This window comes from Rhyacophila brunnea, unplaced genomic scaffold (assembly GCF_057557595.1).
Source record: "Rhyacophila brunnea isolate RB1 unplaced genomic scaffold, BYU_Rbru_1.0 scaffold_7, whole genome shotgun sequence".
Taxonomy (NCBI): Eukaryota; Metazoa; Arthropoda; class Insecta; order Trichoptera; family Rhyacophilidae; genus Rhyacophila; species Rhyacophila brunnea.
The window spans coordinates 22,821,158-22,843,792 of NW_028233339.1; the positions used below are offsets into that span (position 1 = coordinate 22,821,158).

Consider the following 22,635-nt stretch of genomic DNA (forward strand, 5'->3'; position numbering starts at 1 on the left):
CACGTTATGGTAGGTAGTGTCATGTTATTTTATAACATAACACACTAAGTCAAGGAAGTCTTTACGAGGGCAACACTACGCAAAAGTACGACCGGATCGCGCCTGCGCACGGGATAGTTTGTACGGAGTTCGTGACACTATTTCCGGCGCTATCGGAGCCAGCGGGCTTTTTACACGAAGGCGAAGCGGGAGTCGATCTCTCAGTCTTGATCGTTCGAAGGAAGCAGACGTCTTGGCCAGTTCCGGGCCTCGGGCCCTGGGCACAGGGCTTTCGATTTCCTGACGTTTTGGAGACGTGGACGATGGCCATCTGAAGGACGTCCCCCCCACGCCAGGAGATCGGAGGAACTCCACGGTCCCCACACGTTCGAAGACGCACTCCTCGATTCCGTCCTGGAAGGAATCGAGGGCAGCGAAAAGGCTGGAGAGCCTTTTGTGTAATCGGTATTTATTGTCATTTTATGTTACGGTCCACCGACCGAATTAGCTTTTGGGTTTTTGTTCTAATTTATCTAAATATTGTATCGCTTTAGGTGCTCGTGATTCACTTAAGTAATTATACATTTTTATACACTGTAGCCCGCAAGTTATCTTATTTATTAATATACAATTGTTGCAATTTCTCTACTTGCTTTTCATTTAATTATCCTTCACTATTGTCTCTATGCATCATCATAGAGTGGCGCTCAAACCGAGATATTTATATTTATTCCATATTCATTATGCTTTTTATTAATCTAGGAACCTACACGAATGAGTATAGTAACCGGACAGGTAACTGAGGTCTTAGAGGTAATAAGTCAAACCACCCACGACCCTGCATCCCATTTCCCCGAGTCTCATGCTTATTCCTATATCCCCAAACCTATCCCTATCCTATATCCCGTTCCTGATCCCATCCTTCCTAAACCCCCATGTCAAACCAATACATGACATTGGCACCCAACAAGCATCGTGTTTCTTTTTGAATATTTCTTTTCCAAAACACGATGACTTACCTCTTAAAGACTCGCAGTTATTTGTTTCGGATTATGAACTCGTTCGTTATTTTGTCCTAATTTGCTAAATTTTATTTGTTCCGATTATAAAACTTTAAATTTTGCTAGTCACGATTTCATACAATAATTGTTACCGTAACGGTATTTTGTTTTCAGAGTCATTAGTTCTAATTATACCGATTTTTGCCGGCTCACTTTTAAATTTTTTGGTTTACCGTCGTGGAGTTGCAAGCGAATCCGCACGGCGTGATTTTAGACGCACTTTGATAATTATTCTATTTCTTATAACTTATTAAACTTGTAAATTAATTAATGACAAATTAAAACGTATTATTTGCGTTATATTTTTCTTAAAATTTTCTGGTTCGGTGGTCGTAACTATGTGTGTTATATTTTTCTTATATTTATATAGTCTTTTATTGACTTACGCGGTACTTGCAAGAGACGGGAGACTAGTCGATGCTGTACGCGAAGAAGGACGGATCTAAATGATAGAGATCAATACGTCAATTTTATCATTGTCCTTGTGGAATTTATTTAATTTTGTGTTGTAAGCTACAATTATTCCTTCGCAAATTAATATTAAGAGTGTTTTATATGGTATACACCTAATTTTGAAATACAATTTGCACATTTATCATCAATACATATTTCTTCTATAATTTATGTGATACCCACATTATTGGTATGGAAATGTCAATATTTGGGCATCGGAATTTGTGTTAACCATTGATTGTTTCAGCAAAAAGTTTGTTTTATGTTTAGTATGGTGCTATAAGTGATTTAATAAAGTTCCAAAGGAGAAGGAAGGATGTCAAACTTGGACGAGATCGACATGAACATTTATATACCTACTGGATGACAAGAATTATTAACCTCAAATTTGACAGAACCATTGGATTGAAACATACTATGTGGATGTAACACCAAATCAATTGGACAGCTGGATGAACCTTATTATGGAATGGAGTTTACAAAAGGTCCTTTCGTTCCATTTCTATATTGTGAATAATTAATAATTTCTATATCTCGAATAAAATCATTATCGGGTTATTCCACAATTTAGTAGACAGTCGCGCTGTCATCGATTATTTGAGTGATATATTTTCATTCTTGTTAAAATTTGACACTAAATTATTCTGAATTCATTTCTTCTTAATTATTAACTTTCTATTCATTTTATTTTGCTATTACAATTAATTATTTGCGACGGTAGAATACATTTATTTCGGATAATATGTTTCTACATTGTTTTTCTTACTAGTTTGACAGTTCGATATTAGTTTTTCAAATCTGTTCTTTTTATAATGTAGACAATTGAAATTATTAATTTCGCGTTCATTATTGATAAAATTGAAGTAATCTTTCATTCATTAAAATAGATTTAGTCATTTTTAATTCCTATTCAATTATTCATATTTCAAATTGATTTCTGGTTAAAACTTTAAACGTCAAGCGCGCTTACATTTGCAGTCGATAGATGACACCTTCGTAGAATTTATTTGAAATATTTAATTTCAAGATTCTGTTCTTTCGTAAGAATGATTATTTATTATACATAAATATTTATTTTTACAGGTGAATATTTTTGATAAAATTTTCCTTCTCGTTTCCTTTATAAAACTTCCGTCTACATATTTTTTTGAATCAATTTAATTTTTTCTCTCCTGTCAATCCTTTCTAATTTAAAGACATATTTTTTTTAAAGCTTTTTGATTTCATTCTAGATGCTTTCACTCAACTATATGCAACTTTCCGTCCTCTCCTAATTTTTTTAAAAGCATATAAGCTAACATTAATTAATATTTTTAAATTCTTTTTTTCTCTTTTCAAATCCTAGCATCCGCTATTTATTATTCATAAACATTCAATTTACTTTCACTAAAATTATTAATTACATTCTTTTTGATTTTGCAATTTTTTTATATAAATAAATAATTATTATTTAAAACTTCTTTATATGCATTTAGAGTACATTTTAATTTTGAATATTCTCTTTCATTGAGATTTAAAAATTTTCTTTGAGTATTAAAATATTTTTCTTTCAAATACAATCTTGAATTGGATATTTAATTACATTTCCATTTGAAATAACTAAATTATTTTTTCTTTCAATTTAACTTGAATTTAATAATTGATTATTTTTTTTGCTTGTTCACCATGCTTATTTCAATGGGCAAATTTTTCTTTAAAAATGCTGATATTTTAATTTATTATCAACTATGTTTGAAACTTTTAGGAGTTGTCAAACCTTCATTCATTATGACACACACTCTGTCAAATATTTTTTCTTTTATTATTATGGAAAGGTGTGTTTCCGTGCTAGTCACACTCAACAAATTATTTTGAATTTTGTCAGGGCCGCATTTTAATAATGCCTATTTATTAATATTCAATTTTTTTGTGAAGGAATTTTTTACTGTTTTGTCTTTTGTCTATTACACACCTCAGATATTTATAAATTATAATTATTATTTTTGCTCTTTTACAAGCTTCTTTTTTGGATTGATTTTCTTTTTATCGAATTAATTATCGCAAATTTTATACATATATTATGTCATTGAGTAATATTTTCTATTATAAAATTCTATATTTCTTTATTTCAATTTCTTTGTGAATTTTTACTCACCTATGGTAAACTATTTCAGTTACTGACTTCTTTCCTGCACATGGCAATACACCCTTGTTCCGGTGAACGTCCATCGCAAAGGTGGTGGTTGCAGACCTTTCGGGAAGGAGGCCTACTCAATTCATACCACACATTCAGCATCTGGACCTACTTTTGGTAAACAAGCACAGTTCTAAATACTACCATAGTGCCAGGATGAGAGTTATGGTGTTCCCGGAAGACGCAACCGCTGTCTTGGCGTTTGGAAGGGCCTGTCAGTTTAGCTACCTAGTGATAAAATATCTATATTTAAAATTACCTACAATTGTCTAATTAAGTACATCGCGCTGGTGATCGTGTGATCTTTATTTATACCAGTTGCCTTTGTACTTGATTTTGCGTGACGGTTTTGTTTGCTATTTTTATTATATATTTTTTTTTATTGATTGTAGTGATTGGTTATACTTGTTCTGTCAATGTATCTTTGTCGGTACAGGCTGCGGGGAGATTTTATTATTATTTGTTGGCTGCTAGCTCCTTGGAAGTCGTGGGAACTGAAGGTGTCTCACTTCTGTCCGGTGTGTTTTAGTGATCCGGGGTGCCGAAGATGTTCCTCGGACGCGTCTGATTTTTTTTCTCTAGCAGTCAACCCTCTTGGTATTTGGGTTGAACTATCGGTGCTGAAGACGGTCCCGTTAGTCCCCTCTCTTTTTGGCGTTGGAATCTGCCGCTGATTGTGTGGATTCCACCGCACTCTGATGTTTATGGTGGTGAGTTGGCAGGCGTGATGCAAATAATAGAAGCGATCGTCTGTCAACACTGATGATGTTGTGCAGCGGCCTGGACTGTATGAAGGAAATCAACCTACTTATCAAAATTCCTTGAGGGAAGAAAGTGGACGTTATTATACGATCTCTTTAGCCTTTCATTTTTTATTTTTGCAGCCCCAACTTGAATGTCGGACCAGTTGCGAACCATGTTGTTCTTTAATTACATTTAGCTTCCGATGTGTTCATGGTTTCCTCGTCGTTGCCTGGTTTTCGTGTGGTGCTTCCTTAACTTCGTTTTCTAGCTCATCCGGATCAGTTCTCTTCTTGATGGAGCTCAAACAGCAAGGAGGGAGTTGTCTCGAGATGGCGTCTCGGGTTTGGCGGGATTGAGTTGGTCCAGAATCTGCGGCGGAGTATTTTAAGTAGTTAGCTTTAAGTGTGTATGAAAGGGATATGGCTAGTTTTGCTATCGCGAGGTTTTAGAGTAGTTTGAAGCAGAGCCGTATATTCTGGAACGGACGATATCTTGCTACACCATTGTAGACTTTAACGTAGTATACTAAAATCGATGATTAATTTTAATGTTATATTTTGTACTAGGAATTCTTTTCTAGCTTAGTTTCCTCCTTGTTCGCGTTATTTTATTTGTGGGAGCGCTGCTTGGGATCCGGACCATGGCTTGGAAGTCCATCACACGTCATTTGTTCTTTCAGGCTTAACAGAGAATCCACATCACAGCTGTTGGTTGTTAGCCACACTGTTATTTTTATTCAGATTAGACATCTGAAAGTAGTATATTTTAGTAATGTTCCTTTTAAATATTCGGACGGTGCTTGACGCACAGTATTTATTACTTTCCGACAGATACGCCCTCACGCAAAAGCAAACTGGTACTCATTGTTTATTAATTAATATGTTATTTGTTCGAACCAAGTTGGTGAATTTATTGTATTTATTATTATTTTTTATTATGTATACTTGCCAAAAACCACGGCATATACGATTGAGAATTTATATTTTTTGCTTTGTGCACTTTATAACTTTTGCCAACTATTAAAGGTTCATCTTTTTTTCAATAACTTAATATCATTTGAAATCAATTTATTAAATCATTCATTGATCTATTATTATTTTCAACTTAATTACTCAATGCTTATATTATTACTCAAATTATGGAAGCAATTTTAATTTCTATTAATTACTTTATTATATTATACTATCTCTGCAATTTTATCAATTTAATGAATTGAATTAAATTTCTGGAACCAAAATATTAATTCATTTATATACAATATATTAATTTATTATACCATTTTATATATTATTATCTGAGGTGCATTTATGTAAATTTTTTGGCTATTATTTCAATTTTTTATACTGATATCAAATCTTTTCAAATTAATAATTATTATACAACTCTTCCTATCCTTTTGGAAGCGATATTTAAAAACAATTTTTATACATTCTGAATATTGCAGTTTTACACTGCTGGGTTGAATCCCCACTATTTATTATGATGTGAATTATCTGTGATAAATTATTATATTTTATTTATTTATTTCCATGTACACGAGCTTAGGTGTTTTTATATTTATTAGATCTTTTTTAAAATTTATAAATTATTGGTGGACCGGTTAGGTAGGGTAAATCTACGAGACCTCTCCCAGCTCTTCACTCTTCAGCAAATAATCTTCTTCGTTTTTTGGATTCTTCATAAGCCTCTCCCTCTGTCACCAAATAACAGAGTGGAAATTTCATCTATATGTCTCCTTCGCTTCGCCTGTAGCCGCGCTATCTCTAAGCATGCCGTCCATGATGCCCAACCCCTGGGAGGATTGATGCTATCAGAAGACCCCCCCCGAGAAGTTGACAGTCGAAGTCCTCGCTATGGCTTGTCCTTCTCTTACCGAGGTTGGAGGTAATGTCATGTTATTTTATAACATAACACACTAAGTCAAGGAAGTCTTTACGAGGGCAACACTACGCAAAAGTACGACCGGATCGCGCCTGCGCACGGGATAGTTTGTACGGAGTTCGTGACACTATTTCCGGCGCTATCGGAGCCAGCGGGCTTTTTACACGAAGGCGAAGCGGGAGTCGATCTCTCAGTCTTGATCGTTCGAAGGAAGCAGACGTCTTGGCCAGTTCCGGGCCTCGGGCCCTGGGCACAGGGCTTTCGATTTCCTGACGTTTTGGAGACGTGGACGATGGCCATCTGAAGGACGTCCCCCCCACGCCAGGAGATCGGAGGAACTCCACGGTCCCCACACGTTCGAAGACGCACTCCTCGATTCCGTCCTGGAAGGAATCGAGGGCAGCGAAAAGGCTGGAGAGCCTTTTGTGTAATCGGTATTTATTGTCATTTTATGTTACGGTCCACCGACCGAATTAGCTTTTGGGTTTTTGTTCTAATTTATCTAAATATTGTATCGCTTTAGGTGCTCGTGATTCACTTAAGTAATTATACATTTTTATACACTGTAGCCCGCAAGTTATCTTATTTATTAATATACAATTGTTGCAATTTCTCTACTTGCTTTTCATTTAATTATCCTTCACTATTGTCTCTATGCATCATCATAGAGTGGCGCTCAAACCGAGATATTTATATTTATTCCATATTCATTATGCTTTTTATTAATCTAGGAACCTACACGAATGAGTATAGTAACCGGACAGGTAACTGAGGTCTTAGAGGTAATAAGTCAAACCACCCACGACCCTGCATCCCATTTCCCCGAGTCTCATGCTTATTCCTATATCCCCAAACCTATCCCTATCCTATATCCCGTTCCTGATCCCATCCTTCCTTAACCCCCATTAAATTCTTTTTCCATGACAGTAGTTAAGATCACGAAACGAAGACATCAGGGTGAAACGACCGTACTATGTTAGCTTTAGCCAGATAGATTCACCAGTAGGTATAAGTTGTCAACTAAGTAAGTGCGCCACATGCTAAAATTTGACATATTATTCAATACTTTTTATACTGTGATGACTGATGAGCTTAGTTCTATATTCGAACACCGGACGATTTATGATGGTACCTATATATATAGTGACATTCTGTAATTTGTATTAATGTGTCGGTGGTAACATGCTGTTTGCAAAAGGGCGTGCAAATATACCTGGTGACACGCTTTTTCCCTCCATCATAACGCTCCATCTTTGTCCCTCCAGTGGATTCGTGGCCATCGTTTGTTTAATCTTCTAATATATAAAAAATAATATTTGTGTGTTTGTTTGTTCGTATTTAATGCGCAGCCATACCGTTCATCCGATTGCGATAAAACTTTGTAAACTTATTGCTTGCACTTGCGGGAAGAGTATAGGCTATACTAATATATAAAAATGAATGTCTGTCTGTCTGTATGTCTGTCTGTCTGTGTGTCTGTCCCGTATGCGTTCCTATACCATTCATCCGATTGCAATGAAATTTTGGTAAGTGGTTGTATGCATACCCACAAAGGTTTCTGAATTAGAAAAATTATCATCTTCTTCTTCTTCTTCATTATATTTTCTTTTATTCGTATGGTTCCTATACCATTCATCCGATTGCAATGAAATTTCGGTAAGTGGTTGTATGCACACCCATAAAGGTTTCTGAATTAGAAAAATCATCATCTTCTTCTTCTTCTTCATTCTATCTTCTTTTATTCGTATGGTCCCTATACCATTTATCCGATTGCGATGAAACCTTCATCAGTTGTTGTGGTAACACCCGCAATGGTTTTTGAATTAGTACAATCAGCTTCTTCTTCTTCTTATTCTTCTTCTTCTTCTATTCTATATTCTTCTATTCGTATGCGTTCCTATTCCATTCATCCGATTGCAATAAAATTTTCGTCAGTAATTGTGCCAACACCCGCAAAGGTTTCTGAATTAGTACAACTATCTTCTTCTTCTTCTTCTTCTTCTTCTTCTTCTTCATTCTATCTTCTTTTATTCGTATGGTCCCTATACCATTCATCCGATTGCAATGAAACCTTCATCAGTTATTGTGGTAACACCCGCAATGGTTTTTTAATTAGTACAACCATCTTCTTCTTCTTCTTCTTCTATTCTATATTCTTCTATTCGTATGCGTTCCTATTCTATTCATCCGATTGCAATAAAATTTTCGTTAGTAATTGTGCCTACACCCGCGAAGGTTTCTGAATTAGTACAACCATCTTCTTCTTCTTCTTCTTCATTCTATCTTATTTTATTCGTATGGTCCCTATACCATTTATCCGATTGCGATGAAACCTTCGTCAGTTGTTGTGGTAACACCCGCAATGGTTTTTGAATTAGTACAACTATCTTCTTCTTCTTCTTCTTCTTCTATTCTATATTCTTCTATTCGTATGCGTTTCTATTCCATTCATCCGATTGCAACAAATTTTTCATCAGTAATTGTGCCAACACCCACGAAGGTTTCTGAATTGGTACAACCATCTTCTTCTTCTATTCTATCTTCTATTCGTATGCGTCCCTATACCATTCATCCGATTGCAATGAAATTTTGATCAACTGTTGTGCTCACGCCGCAAAGGTCTCTGAATTGTTACAACTATTTTCTTTTCCTTCTATTCTATCTTCTTCTATTTGTATGCGTTCTTATACCATTCATCCGATTGCGATGAAATTTTGACCAGTTGTTGTGAGCACGCCCGCGAAGAATTCTGAATTAGTACAACCATCTTCTTCTTCTTCTTCTATTCGTATGCGTTCCTATACCATTCATCCGATTGCAATGAAACTTTGGTGAGTTGTTGTGCCCTTGCCCGCAAAGGTTTCTGAATTACTACATTCATCTTTTTCTTCTTCTATTTGTATGCGTTCTTATGCCATTCATCCGATTGTGATGAAATTTTGACCAGTTGTTGTGCGCAAGCCCGCGAAGGTTTTTGAATTAGTACAACCATCTTCTTCTTCTTCTATTCGTATGCGTTCCTATACCATTAATCCGATTGCAATGAAACTTTGGTGAGTTGTCATGCGCATGCCCACGAAGGTTTCTGAATTATAAAATCATCTTCTTATACTATTCGTATGCGTTCCTATACCATTCATCCGATTGCGATGAAACTTTTGTCAGTTGTGTGCGGTTTCTAAATTATTATTATATAACATACAAAGTTTGTTGTTTGGTTGTTCCATCCAATTTTGATTTTTTTTTTACTACATATTTATAACATTAATAACGTTTTCATATTTTGGATTCGATATTAATTTAGTGTTCTTATGTTTGACCTTTACTCCTATTATAATTATTTTCATATTGCCATATTGTATTACACAGATATTTTAATATTAAAGAAATAATTACCTCTTATTATTTTTCAAATATCTAAGATAAATATAACCACGAAGCGACCCCGTGCGAAGCCGGGTACTTCAGCTAGTACTAAATAAAAAAGACTGGCTAAGATATTCCGGCATTTATAATATAATATACTTATATATAAACATATATTATATTCTATAAAATACTACACATTACAAGAGGCACAGTGACAGTAGTGTATTTAATAATAGAAGTGAAACAATCGCAAACACTCTGTTTTGAGAAAAATCACATAAATATGTTGTGACCTTACCGGGATCGAACCCGGAACTCCCGGATGAAAAGCCAGCGCCACACGCACTGCACCACGAGAGTCGCCGAGAGATAAAATGTGTTCTCAAAATGTTTACTACCTTGGACGTTGGGACTTGGCAGTGAGGTACCTTCACTCCACCCTCTCCCATCGTTTTTAGGAGTGCCGGAGCTGATAGGTATCAGTACATACTAAATTCAAATAAAATATACACAAAATATTTTTTTAATTTACATAGATAATATGCATGAGTTGAGTCAAATTTCATAACAAGGAACAAGGATCAATTTGATGAGCAATTATTAGTGCCTTTATTATTTTTTGAATTTAAAACAGTAGATACCTTCCAATAAACGTTCTAAAAGGTTTTAATTGTAGTCGAACCTTCATGTGTACAATATTTTACATTAATATATCACAAAACATCAAATGAGTTTTACATTTATTTATTTAAATAAAAAAAACATTGTGTACTATATAACAAGTAATTATCACGTGTACACAGAAAAAATGGCATGAGGGGTCCATTTCGAAAAAATATTCATAAGAATTTATTATTGATTTTTAAGGCGGCGGGTCTGGTGGCGTTATCAAAATCTAGCAGGCGATGCACTGCATTTACTCCGCATACTACTTATAGCTTCTCGTAGTTTTAACCACGGACCCAGTAATTTTCCGGGTACATTCCCCATATCCAGACACTCCTAATATTCCATTCGATTAAATGATTATGTTTGTTCCTGGGGAGAGGTCCAGACCGGAAAACTCCCTCCTTGTGTGCGCGCCTGCAATTTATGAATTCAGGATGTTCACATATTGACATTTAAATTTAAAAATAATAATATAAATGAGACTAATCTCGTAAGAGCAAAAGAGAAAAAAGGTAAATACTTCATCTTCACGTCAGTTTCCTGTTCGTAAATAACTTTAAATCTACATAACCTTACTTTTAATTACCATTTCTACGCTGGTTTATTCATGATCCATAATGTTTACATTTTGTCTTTAACTACATATTCAAACTTTAACGAGTGTTTTATATTTTATCTTAACCCATAATACGCATGTTTTGAATTTTTCTTCAGGTTTATACCTACCGACATTTTCGCGAAAAGAGAAATATAAGAAAATCGGTCTGCCGAGAGTTCTTCTGTTCATGGTGACACGATTTGAAGAGGCTCATCATTGGCAAATACACCGTGGACGGACGCAAAAGAGGGATGTCACCAACATGGTAAGACAAAGTAAATGAGCCTACGGCCTCTCAAATTGAGCCTTAAAGTTTAGACGCTGATATTGGCGTCGACAAATGCTAGCTTAACACCATAAGCCAGTGACTAATACTTGAAATTATGCTTGGAAAATATATGAATAACGTTTTCCTCTTCAGAAAATCCGCTTGCATTATTACGTCATTGTTTACCTGTTACAAATCGACTAATATGAATTATTTAGCGATACAGTACGTGAGTAGAATTAGTATCACCATTATTAACTATAAAAGGAATGTGGCTACGATAGACATGGCGGAACCGCTCCATGTTCCATGAATCATTTAACTAAGTACCTAGCTAACAGAATAAATAATTCACTCTAGCAGTATGTCAATCAATTAGTTCGATCACAGATATGTTGTAAATTAATATTCGCTCACAACATGGGTTTTCAACCTAACACTTATATTCTTGAATTGGGTAAATTTTTAAGAATGCCTGCATGAGAAGACTCCAAATTATAAAAAAAAATTGTGCAAGTCTGTTTACTTGAAGCCAGACGGGAACAGCGTCAATTTTCATAGCCGATTTCGGGAAAATTCTTGAATTTAAAAATGATATCCTAACCTAACAGATAATCCAGTATATCAGCTATTTTTAAAATGTGTTTGCCGCTGGCTTCCACTAATAGAGAACCAATAGTAAAATCTTTAGCAATCTAGTATGAAAAATATCCAAATTCTCTTCGTACAATACCTATGATTCTTTTTTATGATTTCGCACATAATTATTAGATGAGCGTTTTCATCTTCAACTTCTTGTATCTTTAGGGGATGCAGTACGTCAAATAGTTTATTTTTTCTCATGGAAAGAAGTGTTGCACATCTTTTTCTATGCTGATTATAATAACAATGTGTAAAAAATAGTATTATTTCTGAAAAAAAAACTAGAGTAGGTACCTACAATTTCTCGTTAGGAATACTTAACATTATAGTATTTTTGGCATATTTAATTATGCATTTTTCGCGGAATCATTAAATTTGGTTCGCGACACTGCCATGATTTTGGTGAAACTACGTGCGCTATTCTAGCACTTTCGTCTCTAAAATCGGCGATCATGCACTGATTTGAGGCAAGCCTTATGCATCATAATAAATTTGATTTGATTTGATCATCTGCTACACGCGAACAAAAAATGCACAAGTGTAGACATAGCTAATAGGCAGTAATACTTTGTTGATTCAGTTGAGATAGTGATAGATAGTTGTCACTGTGTCATGTGTGTAAGTAATATAATATTCGGTACTGTTCGGTTATGACGAATACAGCGGAAAACACATTTTCGACTGATTGAGATGAACGACTGATTGAGCACACCTGGTTTACAATGTTTACGTTAACATCGTTGACAACAGGCCATGACATTCACACTGTATGAAAAAACATAATAAGTATTATATTAAATTCTGTATCACGAAAACGGTATATTAATCGCGTGACTAACAAAACTATGTTGAAGTTATTGCTTTCCTTTCGAGGAAAACTTCAGTAGGTATATCAGATATTACGGTAAATTATTGACAGTATGTAGAAAACATAACTTCCTAATATTTCACTACATGTGTTTTGCGAGGGGCATTCAAACAAATATTCGATTTTTTGCCGGGAAAAATACGCGGACGTCTTGGGGCCAAGACACACGGCATGCATTAATTTCAATTGTATACATTTGGCATCAAGTAAGACCACGTAGTCACATGCACATGTCTTGGCTCTTAGCAGGGCTCGAAATAGACCGGAGCGCCGTCCCGGTTCATAAAATCCAAAAAATTATCGCTCCGTCTCGTGGAAAAAATAATTTGACCGTCAAAGCTAAATAGGCCATATTATTATAACAAAAAATCTAACACAAGTATTCCTATAAAATACCCATACAATTAGAAAAATAGGTTAATATTTTCGTAAAATTATTGAGCGCTACTTGCCTATTTAAAGGGCATTAATGTAGGTACTCACAAGACCCAACCCTAGAAATTTAATATAAGTTAGGAAACCGAGGTCTGCGTCTCAGACTTCACAAGGTGTCGAAAGGTGAAGAAAAGGAGAGAAAGGGAGAGAAAAAGTCGATTTCTCTTCTAACTGGAAAGACGATACAGTTCATAAGGCCTTAACCTTTGTCGATCGGTGGCGATGTCAAATTATGTCACACATAATTTAAAATAGGTATTTTATATGCACCTCGTCTGTTCTATATTTTAGCTACTTCATTCATTCACAAAATCATTCACAAAACAGATAACAAACAACTATAAGGGAGAAAACAAAATGTTCAACATAATACAACATGTCCGTTTGATCATGAGTGAATCAAAAGTAAAATTACGTGGCAACGAAAGACTAAAGACCGAGAAGAATTGAAATAGCGAGGAAAGGCCTTCATCTAGCTTTTGATGATTGTATAGGTATAATGTTAGTAAATCCGGCATTTGCACCTTAAATCCTATTGACATACCGTGAAATAAGTACGGTGACGCAATGTGAAAGGGCAGAGCTCAAAAAAGAATTTATTAATTAACAGTAAGTACCTACCTACCTATAATGATAATATATAATATTATACAAACTTATTAAAAATTGCCGCTGTGCGCATTTATTTCACAAATTATCTAAAATATGGTTTTGAAAAATTAAATACATCACTGGCACTCAGCTATTAGATATTATATTAAAATGTTACCAACCGAATGAAAGCCGCAGTGACGTCAATGAATCAAGGATATTATCAAAAATTCTTTCTTTTACGATATCAAATAAAAATTAACTGTGCGCATTTTTAAAGAATGGCCCCGAATTCTTTGATGAAAATTTTTATTTAAGATCTTAAGAGTTTTATAAGTTTTATAGCATAATATATTTTTTATTTGATTATCACGAATATAATGAGAAATACCTCGTCAACCACACGCTTTGATCGGCTATTGACTACATTAGACCAGCGATTTCCAAACTGTTATTAATGTAGCCACAGGTTTGCAGTTTGCAAATGTATAGTTTATAAAACGGCAGCTAGTTATAGGTATAAACATAAACTCCATAAAAAACAGTCATATAAAAGGTTTTTTGCAAACCTGTCTGAAAATATGGAGACTAATTTAATAATAATAATACATTCCTCACTTCTATACTATTGTGAAGCGCGCTGGCTATTTCGTGAAAAAATGAAATAAAAGGGTCAAATCCTAATGTTGAATTTTGAGGAAAATTTGTTTTGGAACGATAATTTTGTTGTTAAACTTGTCTATTTGGTTGAAATTTAAAAAAAAATGAGTGAATAAATCAATGCAAGGACCACTAATGCATTCACTGATTTAAAACGACAAAGTTAATGAATTCATAAAAAATTGGAGCTTTGGAAATGGAAATTACAAAAAAATAAGTTCGCCATGTTTCCACTTTTAAATGATTTCATCGCCAGATATATTGAAGCAAACAAAAATCTATTTACTGAATTCTTGGAAAGTTTGCTAATGCACTTTTCACATTATTTTATTAAAAGTAAAAAAAGTCGCCTGCGGCGCTGCTTCGTTTCACAACTATTGAATATGTGGTTGTGCGTTGCAATTTGATGTGATACCTATATGATGATTGATATACTTAAACGATAACTCCCGTATATAATTATTTAGGGAACTGGAATGGATTGACTACTATTAAAAATGATTGTGCTAATAAACAAGCACATTCGTCACATGAAAAACAAATTTATTTAAAAATGAATATAACATAAGTAGTAAAACCTTGTTAATTTTTATATATATTTTTTCATTCTTGTATTAGTACTTGGTGTCTGTATTATTTAATGAAATAAAGGGGGGGAGGCGCCAAGATTAGATTTTTTTTAAAAGAGGGGCATAGTAACATAAAGTTTGGAAACCACTGCATTAGACGATAACTATATGGAGAATGATGAAATTTGGTCAGTCTTACGTCAGCTTAAAAAGTAAGTGCCTACACAAAGATCAAGTTTTACTTTGTGAGGGGACTTCTTACTATCCACCAAGCTGATGAAAAATCCTACGCTCTGGCGGCATCCAAGCCATGTGAAGCGTATTTGCGTGACGATCGGTGTAAAAAAACAAAACGAAAAAATGTATTGCAAAGATTATACACACAATTAAAAGCGACAGGTTGTAAAAAATACGCATCGCTTCAAGATCTTGGAAGTTTCTGACTAAACGAGAGCTTCCTGCGATTCAAGGAAAACTGACATTGGTACCTCGGGATTTCAGCGACCACATACTCTGCATGTTACTGAATTCCAAGAATGGTAGAACCGAACAACAAAAAAGGTTACCCGAGTGACGATCCGTCATGAACAAACAGATGAGGTCCTGACGAAGAGGAAAGTCGTTTGTCGATGTTTCCTAGAAATTATTCATTGAAAGACAAAATTAATTTATACATTTGTGATCACGATCACTAATCATCAATAATTATTGTCGTTTACTCTCCATTCAGAGTAATTCAATCAGTACCCTCAGCCAGCTGTCATTATGTACTTACTTCATTACAATTTAAATGGTCATTGAGGATGACAAATGGTCTCTTCTATTTTGATTTGTTGTCGGCCAGTGGGCGCTATTCATTCATTCATAACAATCGTAACTCAGGCACACTTTTAATAAATTTATTGGATGAATGCATTTCTATTTGAGGATAACTTTGCCACTGATTAGAATGTGGGCTAACCTGCTAACGTAAACAGGGGTCGATTTAAACAATCGGGGGGCCCAAACCGCAACAACAAAATACACATTTCAACAAATTTTCAAAAAATTTGGCACAAATATTCGCACCGCATTTCATAAAAAAATTATTACCTACCTTATTTGTATAATTGAAGGGCTGGTAAGTAAATAATGTTAAATGACAAAAGATGCTTGAACATAGATACAGGTCACTGATTTTTCAAAAAATCGGGTTTCATACTTGCTTTAACAACCAAATTGGATAAAACGGGTCTAGGACGATTTGGCACCGGGACAACTGGACACCACGCAATTTGAAATTAAATAGACGTTTGGTACTTATTAGGTACTTTTAAAAAAAATATTCAATATTATTATTTATATTTAAAATATGATATTATGATTTAATAGTTGGTAAGAATTTAAATATGCACACGTAAATACTGATTTAATCGTGCATATGTTTAAGTTCCAACGAAAAAAGAGTTTTTTATATTATATAAAGCATTAGTCATGATAATTCTCAATCCGCAATAAAAAAAACATTATGTTAAGAGTAAAATGAATTAAAACCACTAAGTAGTAGATAGAAACCGATTAAAATTACTCGTCTACGTTCTGTATACGTGTCTACCACAGTGCGGCGTCCAATTGTCCTGGCGTCCAGTTGTCCCATTCCCGATAAAACAATATAATAAAAAAAATCATCCCTTTATTTATATTCAATGTTAAAAGAAAAATATGGCATTCTATTTTTTTTACAATCAGTACTTAGTCTATAAATCTCCTTAATAATATAATTATTTTATAATATTTAAAAATCTATTTCAATTTAATTTTAAAATCTAACCTACATCATAATTTTATATAATTAGACATTCTTCTTTCCACATGAAACAAAAATTTATGTGAAAATCTTTAGGGACAATAAAGCTGCTATCCTTGCTACGTTATGTAAGTTTTTTCGTGAAATTTTGTGAAATGATTTAAAGAAAATGAAGCATTTAACTATAACTATTTTCGCTGAATATTGTTTTCAGTGCGGGACTCTGTCTTGCGTGTACAGGTAAATCCGCCCCTGATTAAATAAATAACACGCAATAAACAGGAAGACCTCCACACACTGTTCTTGTTTGATATGGACATTAACTGTAGAGCTATTTACCAGTATTATTTAATAAATCTATTCTAAAAGTATAATATCCTGGTAGGTAGATATCTAACTAATAATTGTATTTATTAATACAATACATTTCAACCATGAATTGAAAGTTGACACAATTAAATAAATAAAGAATTTAATGTTAAAATATAAAATATTTGTTGTTTTTATTTAATAAAACGCTATTTTTTTGTAGTACTTATTCCACTTTTAATGTTAAAGTTGAAAATGTCCCTCTGAGGCGGACGAAACCGGTCCTAATCTCTTGATTAAAAGTGGAATAAGTACTACAAAAAATTGCGTTTTATTAAATAAAAACAACAATACAATGCAGTTCCACCATGAGTTGACAGTTAACAAAATAAAAGAAAAAAAATATAAAATATTATTTAAAAGTAAACATACTCTTGTACCGATTATTTACGCTGCAAATAAAACTCGCTCCTCCATCCATCGGAGCAACCACCAAATCTCGACTTCTCGTCTCTCCTCCTGACGACCTCTTCATCCACCACACCATGACTCCTAAATATATACTAGTGTTGCACTACACTTACTACGTTAACACGCGTTAATCTCTTTACTTGATAGCATTATTAATAATTGTTCTATTCAGCTAATTTGTCCTCGGAACTATTGTCACATAAATTGTTTATTTAAGGTGGTCATATTATTTGCTTAGTACCTACATTTCTTACTGAATTATTCCTGTGCGTCAGATTTAGCTTTTCTTGCTAATGTTATAATTCACTCCAAACAATCCACTCAGATTCATGTTTGAGGCCATTTTAATGCTTTTCTTGGCAATGGAAAATTTTCATTTATTCAAAGAAAATCTCCACAGAATCAAGTTTTCGACCTCATTTTTAGCGTTTCTTGACAATGGAAAAGTTCTAGATCCAAATTTTCGATATTGTTTACATCAGCGATTTCCAAACTGGGAGGCGCGAACAGTTTAACACAATTAATGTAGCCACAGGTTTACAGTTTGCAAATTCATAGTTTATAAAACGGCCGTTGGTTATAAACTACATAAAAAACAGTCCCATAAAATGTTGTTTGCAAACCTGTCTGAAAATATGGAGACTAATTTTATAATACATACCTCACTTATATACTATTGTGAAGCGCGCTGGCTATTTCGTGAAAAAATGAAATAAAAGGGTCAAATCATAATGTTGAAATTTGAGGCAAATTTGTTAAGGAACGATAATTTTGTTGTTAAACTTCTCTATTTGGTTGAAATTTAAAAAAAATGAGTAAATAAATCAATGCAAGGACCACTAATGCATTCACTAATTTAAAAAGACAAAGTGAAGGCGTTAATAAAAAAAAAGAGCTTTGGAAATCAATTACAAAAAAATAAGTTCGCCACGTTTCCACTTTTAAATGATTTCTGCGTTGATTTTTGTATTATTAGTAGATACATTGTTGACTATTTAAAAAGGTGTCTGTATCATTATTTAATGAAATAAAGGGGGGGAGGCGCTAAGATTAGATTTTTTTTAAAAGGGAAGCGTAGTAACATGAAGTTTGGAAACCACTTGTTTACATGTTACCAATTTATACTTTAGACATTAATTTTTTGCTGAACCAAAATCAACGTAAGGAGTTTTGTCTCCTGGGATTGCAATAAGGGGTGCATATTGAAAATTCTCAATTGCAATGTTATGTACCTCCAAGGCGTTGACAGATTTGAATTTTAAAATTATTTTTCCTCTACGATAAACTGTTATTGAGCGTTCAAAATCATATAATAGCTATTTTATCATGATTTTAAAATACCATGATTGATTTTCTTTCTCGTTGATATTGTGGTATTTACATGGGATTGTGAAAAATTACCATGGTTATAAAATGGTGACACTTTCTACGAATCTACCGCAGCATCAGCTGCACAGAACAGATTAATAAATATAATTCCGACAGGCTATACCTCAATTCCTACACTACATTTTGACGCAGGGTTTTGAATGTGTGAGTGTTCTACGAAAATGAACCACACATTATAGACGTGCAATAGTGTGTGTTGCAACCTTCAAATACACCAACATTGAATGAGCGTCAGTGCATAAACCGAGAGCAGTTGTAATAACGAAGGACAAGCGTATTCTTGACACGTGTTTAAGTTTATCCTATATTCTTCCACACTCAAGATCGGTTGCCTGCTACTCCACACCCGTTAGGTATTTTAGTTCCCATTATTTCTGAGTTCCCTGATCAGCTGCTTCATAGTAAACCGACACATCAAAATTTTCGGGTCTACGACGATTGTCGAAAATTTTATATTAACAATGGAAAAAAATGCCAATCCCGGGATTGTCAAATTGTAATCCCGAAATCCCGGGATCAGAATTTTGGCTCGGGATTGGATTCCCTAGTTATGGCAATAATCATATTATTTTCATTGAATAATGTCGTGTTGATGATCCCTCACCAGTCACCATTCAGCATTACGTCGCATGTTATAAAATTATATCATATGCAAATTCCCATGTACCTAACAACTAATTATATCTATATTTCTTACAATATACCTATGTATAATTATGTTTCTGACGCACATTGGTGTAAGTATTTATTTTTTTTGCAAGTCAAATCAATGGATTGCAAAAAGAACAATAAAAACTTCAATATTGATACCGACTACAAATAATTTTAAGAATTCAGTTCTGGAGAAGGCTCTCCAAAGTTAGACACTATACTATTAGCATACATATTATATATATATACTTAAACAAAATTTATTCATTTAACCACCTACATATATTGCAATTAATAATTCATTGATACTCGCTCTTAAAAAAATAAATAATTAAATTTTAGATAGAATTTAAAGACAATTATATAACAATACTTGCGTCTCGTAAAGTAGTATACACATCGGAGTTGGCAACATAATAAAAATGGCAACACGGAATAAAATTCTCCTAATAAAGTAATAAAAATGAAGCTGTTGTAATAACTTGTTACATTTGTTGTAGGGCTGTCAACTTTTTTCTGTGTAAGAAGTCTGGACTAAAATGAAAGACTTACGAATGCGCAGCAGCGAAGAAGTTTATGTAAATGGTTCCCTCCGTTTGGGGTGCTGACAACAGGACGTGACAACTCCGTCTTAACCACCTGAAAAATAAAAATCGAATGCTTCATTATAATGATTTCTTTGACTACTATTACAGAGTCCGCGTACCTTGTAGGGCAATTTTAACACGATTGAATCTGTTGAGCAAGGCTTACCTAATGGTATTTGATCAGGACTATTTACATATACCTACCTAATGAAAAAGAAGTGGCGGGCATATACCTACTCGTATTATTTTCTCAATAACACTGTCATAACTTTAGTTAGAGAGTGAAAATAATAATACTTATATTGCTACAATTTTACGAATAACCATTTTATTTTATTTTTGATCGAGCTCACTTTTTAAAAAGCAAGCAAAATTTCACGCATGCCAAGTTGTTCATAGTACATAGGTACTGTAACAGAAACGAGTAAGAGCAAAAACAACGTGTTTTATCAGAATTTTTAAGATTTATGAAAGAAATAGGTTGCCATTATAGATGTTCTTCTCCATTTTTTTAACGCAGGAATTTAGAAACTTTCGTTCACAATCAAAGTCAAGAGATTTTTTTTTAGCTCATTTAGCCAATATAATTGAGATATTTAAAAAAATCTTAGGCAGTTTAACTTAGTGACAATTTCTCGATATTGATGATTTCATCCCATTGATGATTTTTAGGCAAATGAAAATTTTTGAAATTTCGGAAAATTAACTTTTCGGGATTTGAGATTGGCCTTTACTGATTATTTCTTGAGACGAGATTTCTCGATCACAACCACTAGTCGCGGGGCGGGTCCTTTTTCAGCGTTTTCTTCCAAAAACTTCTTAAAGTTTTTAGAACGATGTTGTACATTTGTAACGTATCGTGTGTTATAAATATAAATTATCTCAAAAATAGAGTTATTGTTGAAAATACTATATGACCCACACAATGCCAAGCGAACGGCCTTAAATATAAGTAGGTAGGTACCTACTTGAAATAATAATTTCTTAGTAATCTCGGATAAGTATATTATTTGTCAATTTGAAAAAAAGGTAATTCTTGAGCTTGATGGTACATTTGCGTGTATAAAAAAATATTCCAGAGATTAAACAAATATTTTGAGTCATAATTAAACCAATATTTGAGAAGACGATTGACCCCAAATTGAATATCAGCCTAGGAGGGAATTATTAATATTTAGCGTAGGTATTTACAAAAAAAGATAAGATAATCTGAAAATTACATTCTTGCATACAAGCAACTAAAGAAATACATACCTAGATTATTATTATGTAGTTATAAATGTGTCTACCACTTACTACATAATAATATTATAATATATGTAGCAATGCCCACTATAGTCAGGCCGTGACACAAAACTGTAAACTTCTATGGTAGTGTTAGTGCTCATACTTCGAATGCAATATTATGGTAACATGTTTGTACAAAATGATTGTTGCGTAGTGAAATAAATGGTTATAACTTAACAAAATATGGAATCGAGCATCATCATTTATTGCGAATAGGTTACCGCATTGCATTCGAAGATAATCAATAACTAGCACTACGATCGTAATTTAAAATTCGGTGCCACGGCCTAAATATAGTCGGCCTTGGTATGTAAGCATGTATTACATGTACATATCGGAAGAAGCGACCACGAAGAAAGTATTTCTGCGCGTCTATTCTATACACAAGGCTGCTATAGGCGGCTATCGAGGGTAGTTTATAATATGTATGCATTGAGGTATTTTAATTGTTGCAATAAGTTAGCCGTCTACAGTCTACAGCTACACTGTCAAATCTCGCTCTCGTGCATAAATGTGCTTTGTATATTTAATAGATACGCAGGTGGATTTTGTTGTTATCGAAAGATGAATAATAAAGTTGTGGTAGAGGGGATGTACAAGGTATCTACATAATAATGGTAAGCACGAATTATTAATAAATTCTATTCTCGGTTTTTATCAAATAAAGCGAAAAGAATTAATAATAGCTACCTACACACTTATTAATTAATATCCTTTCCGCCAAAAGTTGAGCTAGGTATATTACAATTTTTGTTTTTAGTATGTACTGCTGATGTACCTAGTAATCGCACTCATTGAGACAGAATATTCATTGGTGTCGGCTAAAATTGCCAACCGCTGGAGAAGAATCACCTGCAGAATAGGAACAGACGAAACCGATAGGTACCTAGTTAAGTAATGAATCTAAACTATTAAATATTAAAAACACAATTATTTTATCCTCCTTTCTTCAATTATACGTTTTCTCATGTAGACTAAAGAATTTCATCATCCTTATAGGTAGGTACCCAAGGCCAAGATAAAATTTGTACTACCTACAGTAATAAAATTACTGTTTGTAATTTTTTACTGCTGCACACATGCACGGGCACAAACATTTGTTTGAAACACGCGTCCACATGTCCAAAAATTTCTATAAGTACAATTTATTGTTGGTTGGTTTGGACAGTCCACATCGTATAGGTTTGTACGCTTT

General features: G+C 33.8%; 1 protein-coding gene across 3 annotated transcripts in view; it reads right to left on the reverse strand.

Moving 5' to 3' along the window:
• The window catches only part of IP3K1 (inositol-trisphosphate 3-kinase-like protein), a 169,243-nt gene that overhangs the window by 144,269 nt on the left and 2,339 nt on the right, over positions 1-22,635 (reverse strand). For all 3 annotated transcript variants that reach the window (XM_085957465.1, XM_085957466.1, XM_085957469.1), the window contains exon 2: positions 20,119-20,205. In XM_085957465.1, coding sequence (XP_085813591.1) covers positions 20,119-20,205 — 87 coding nt within the window. The remainder of the gene's footprint in view (positions 1-20,118; positions 20,206-22,635) is intronic.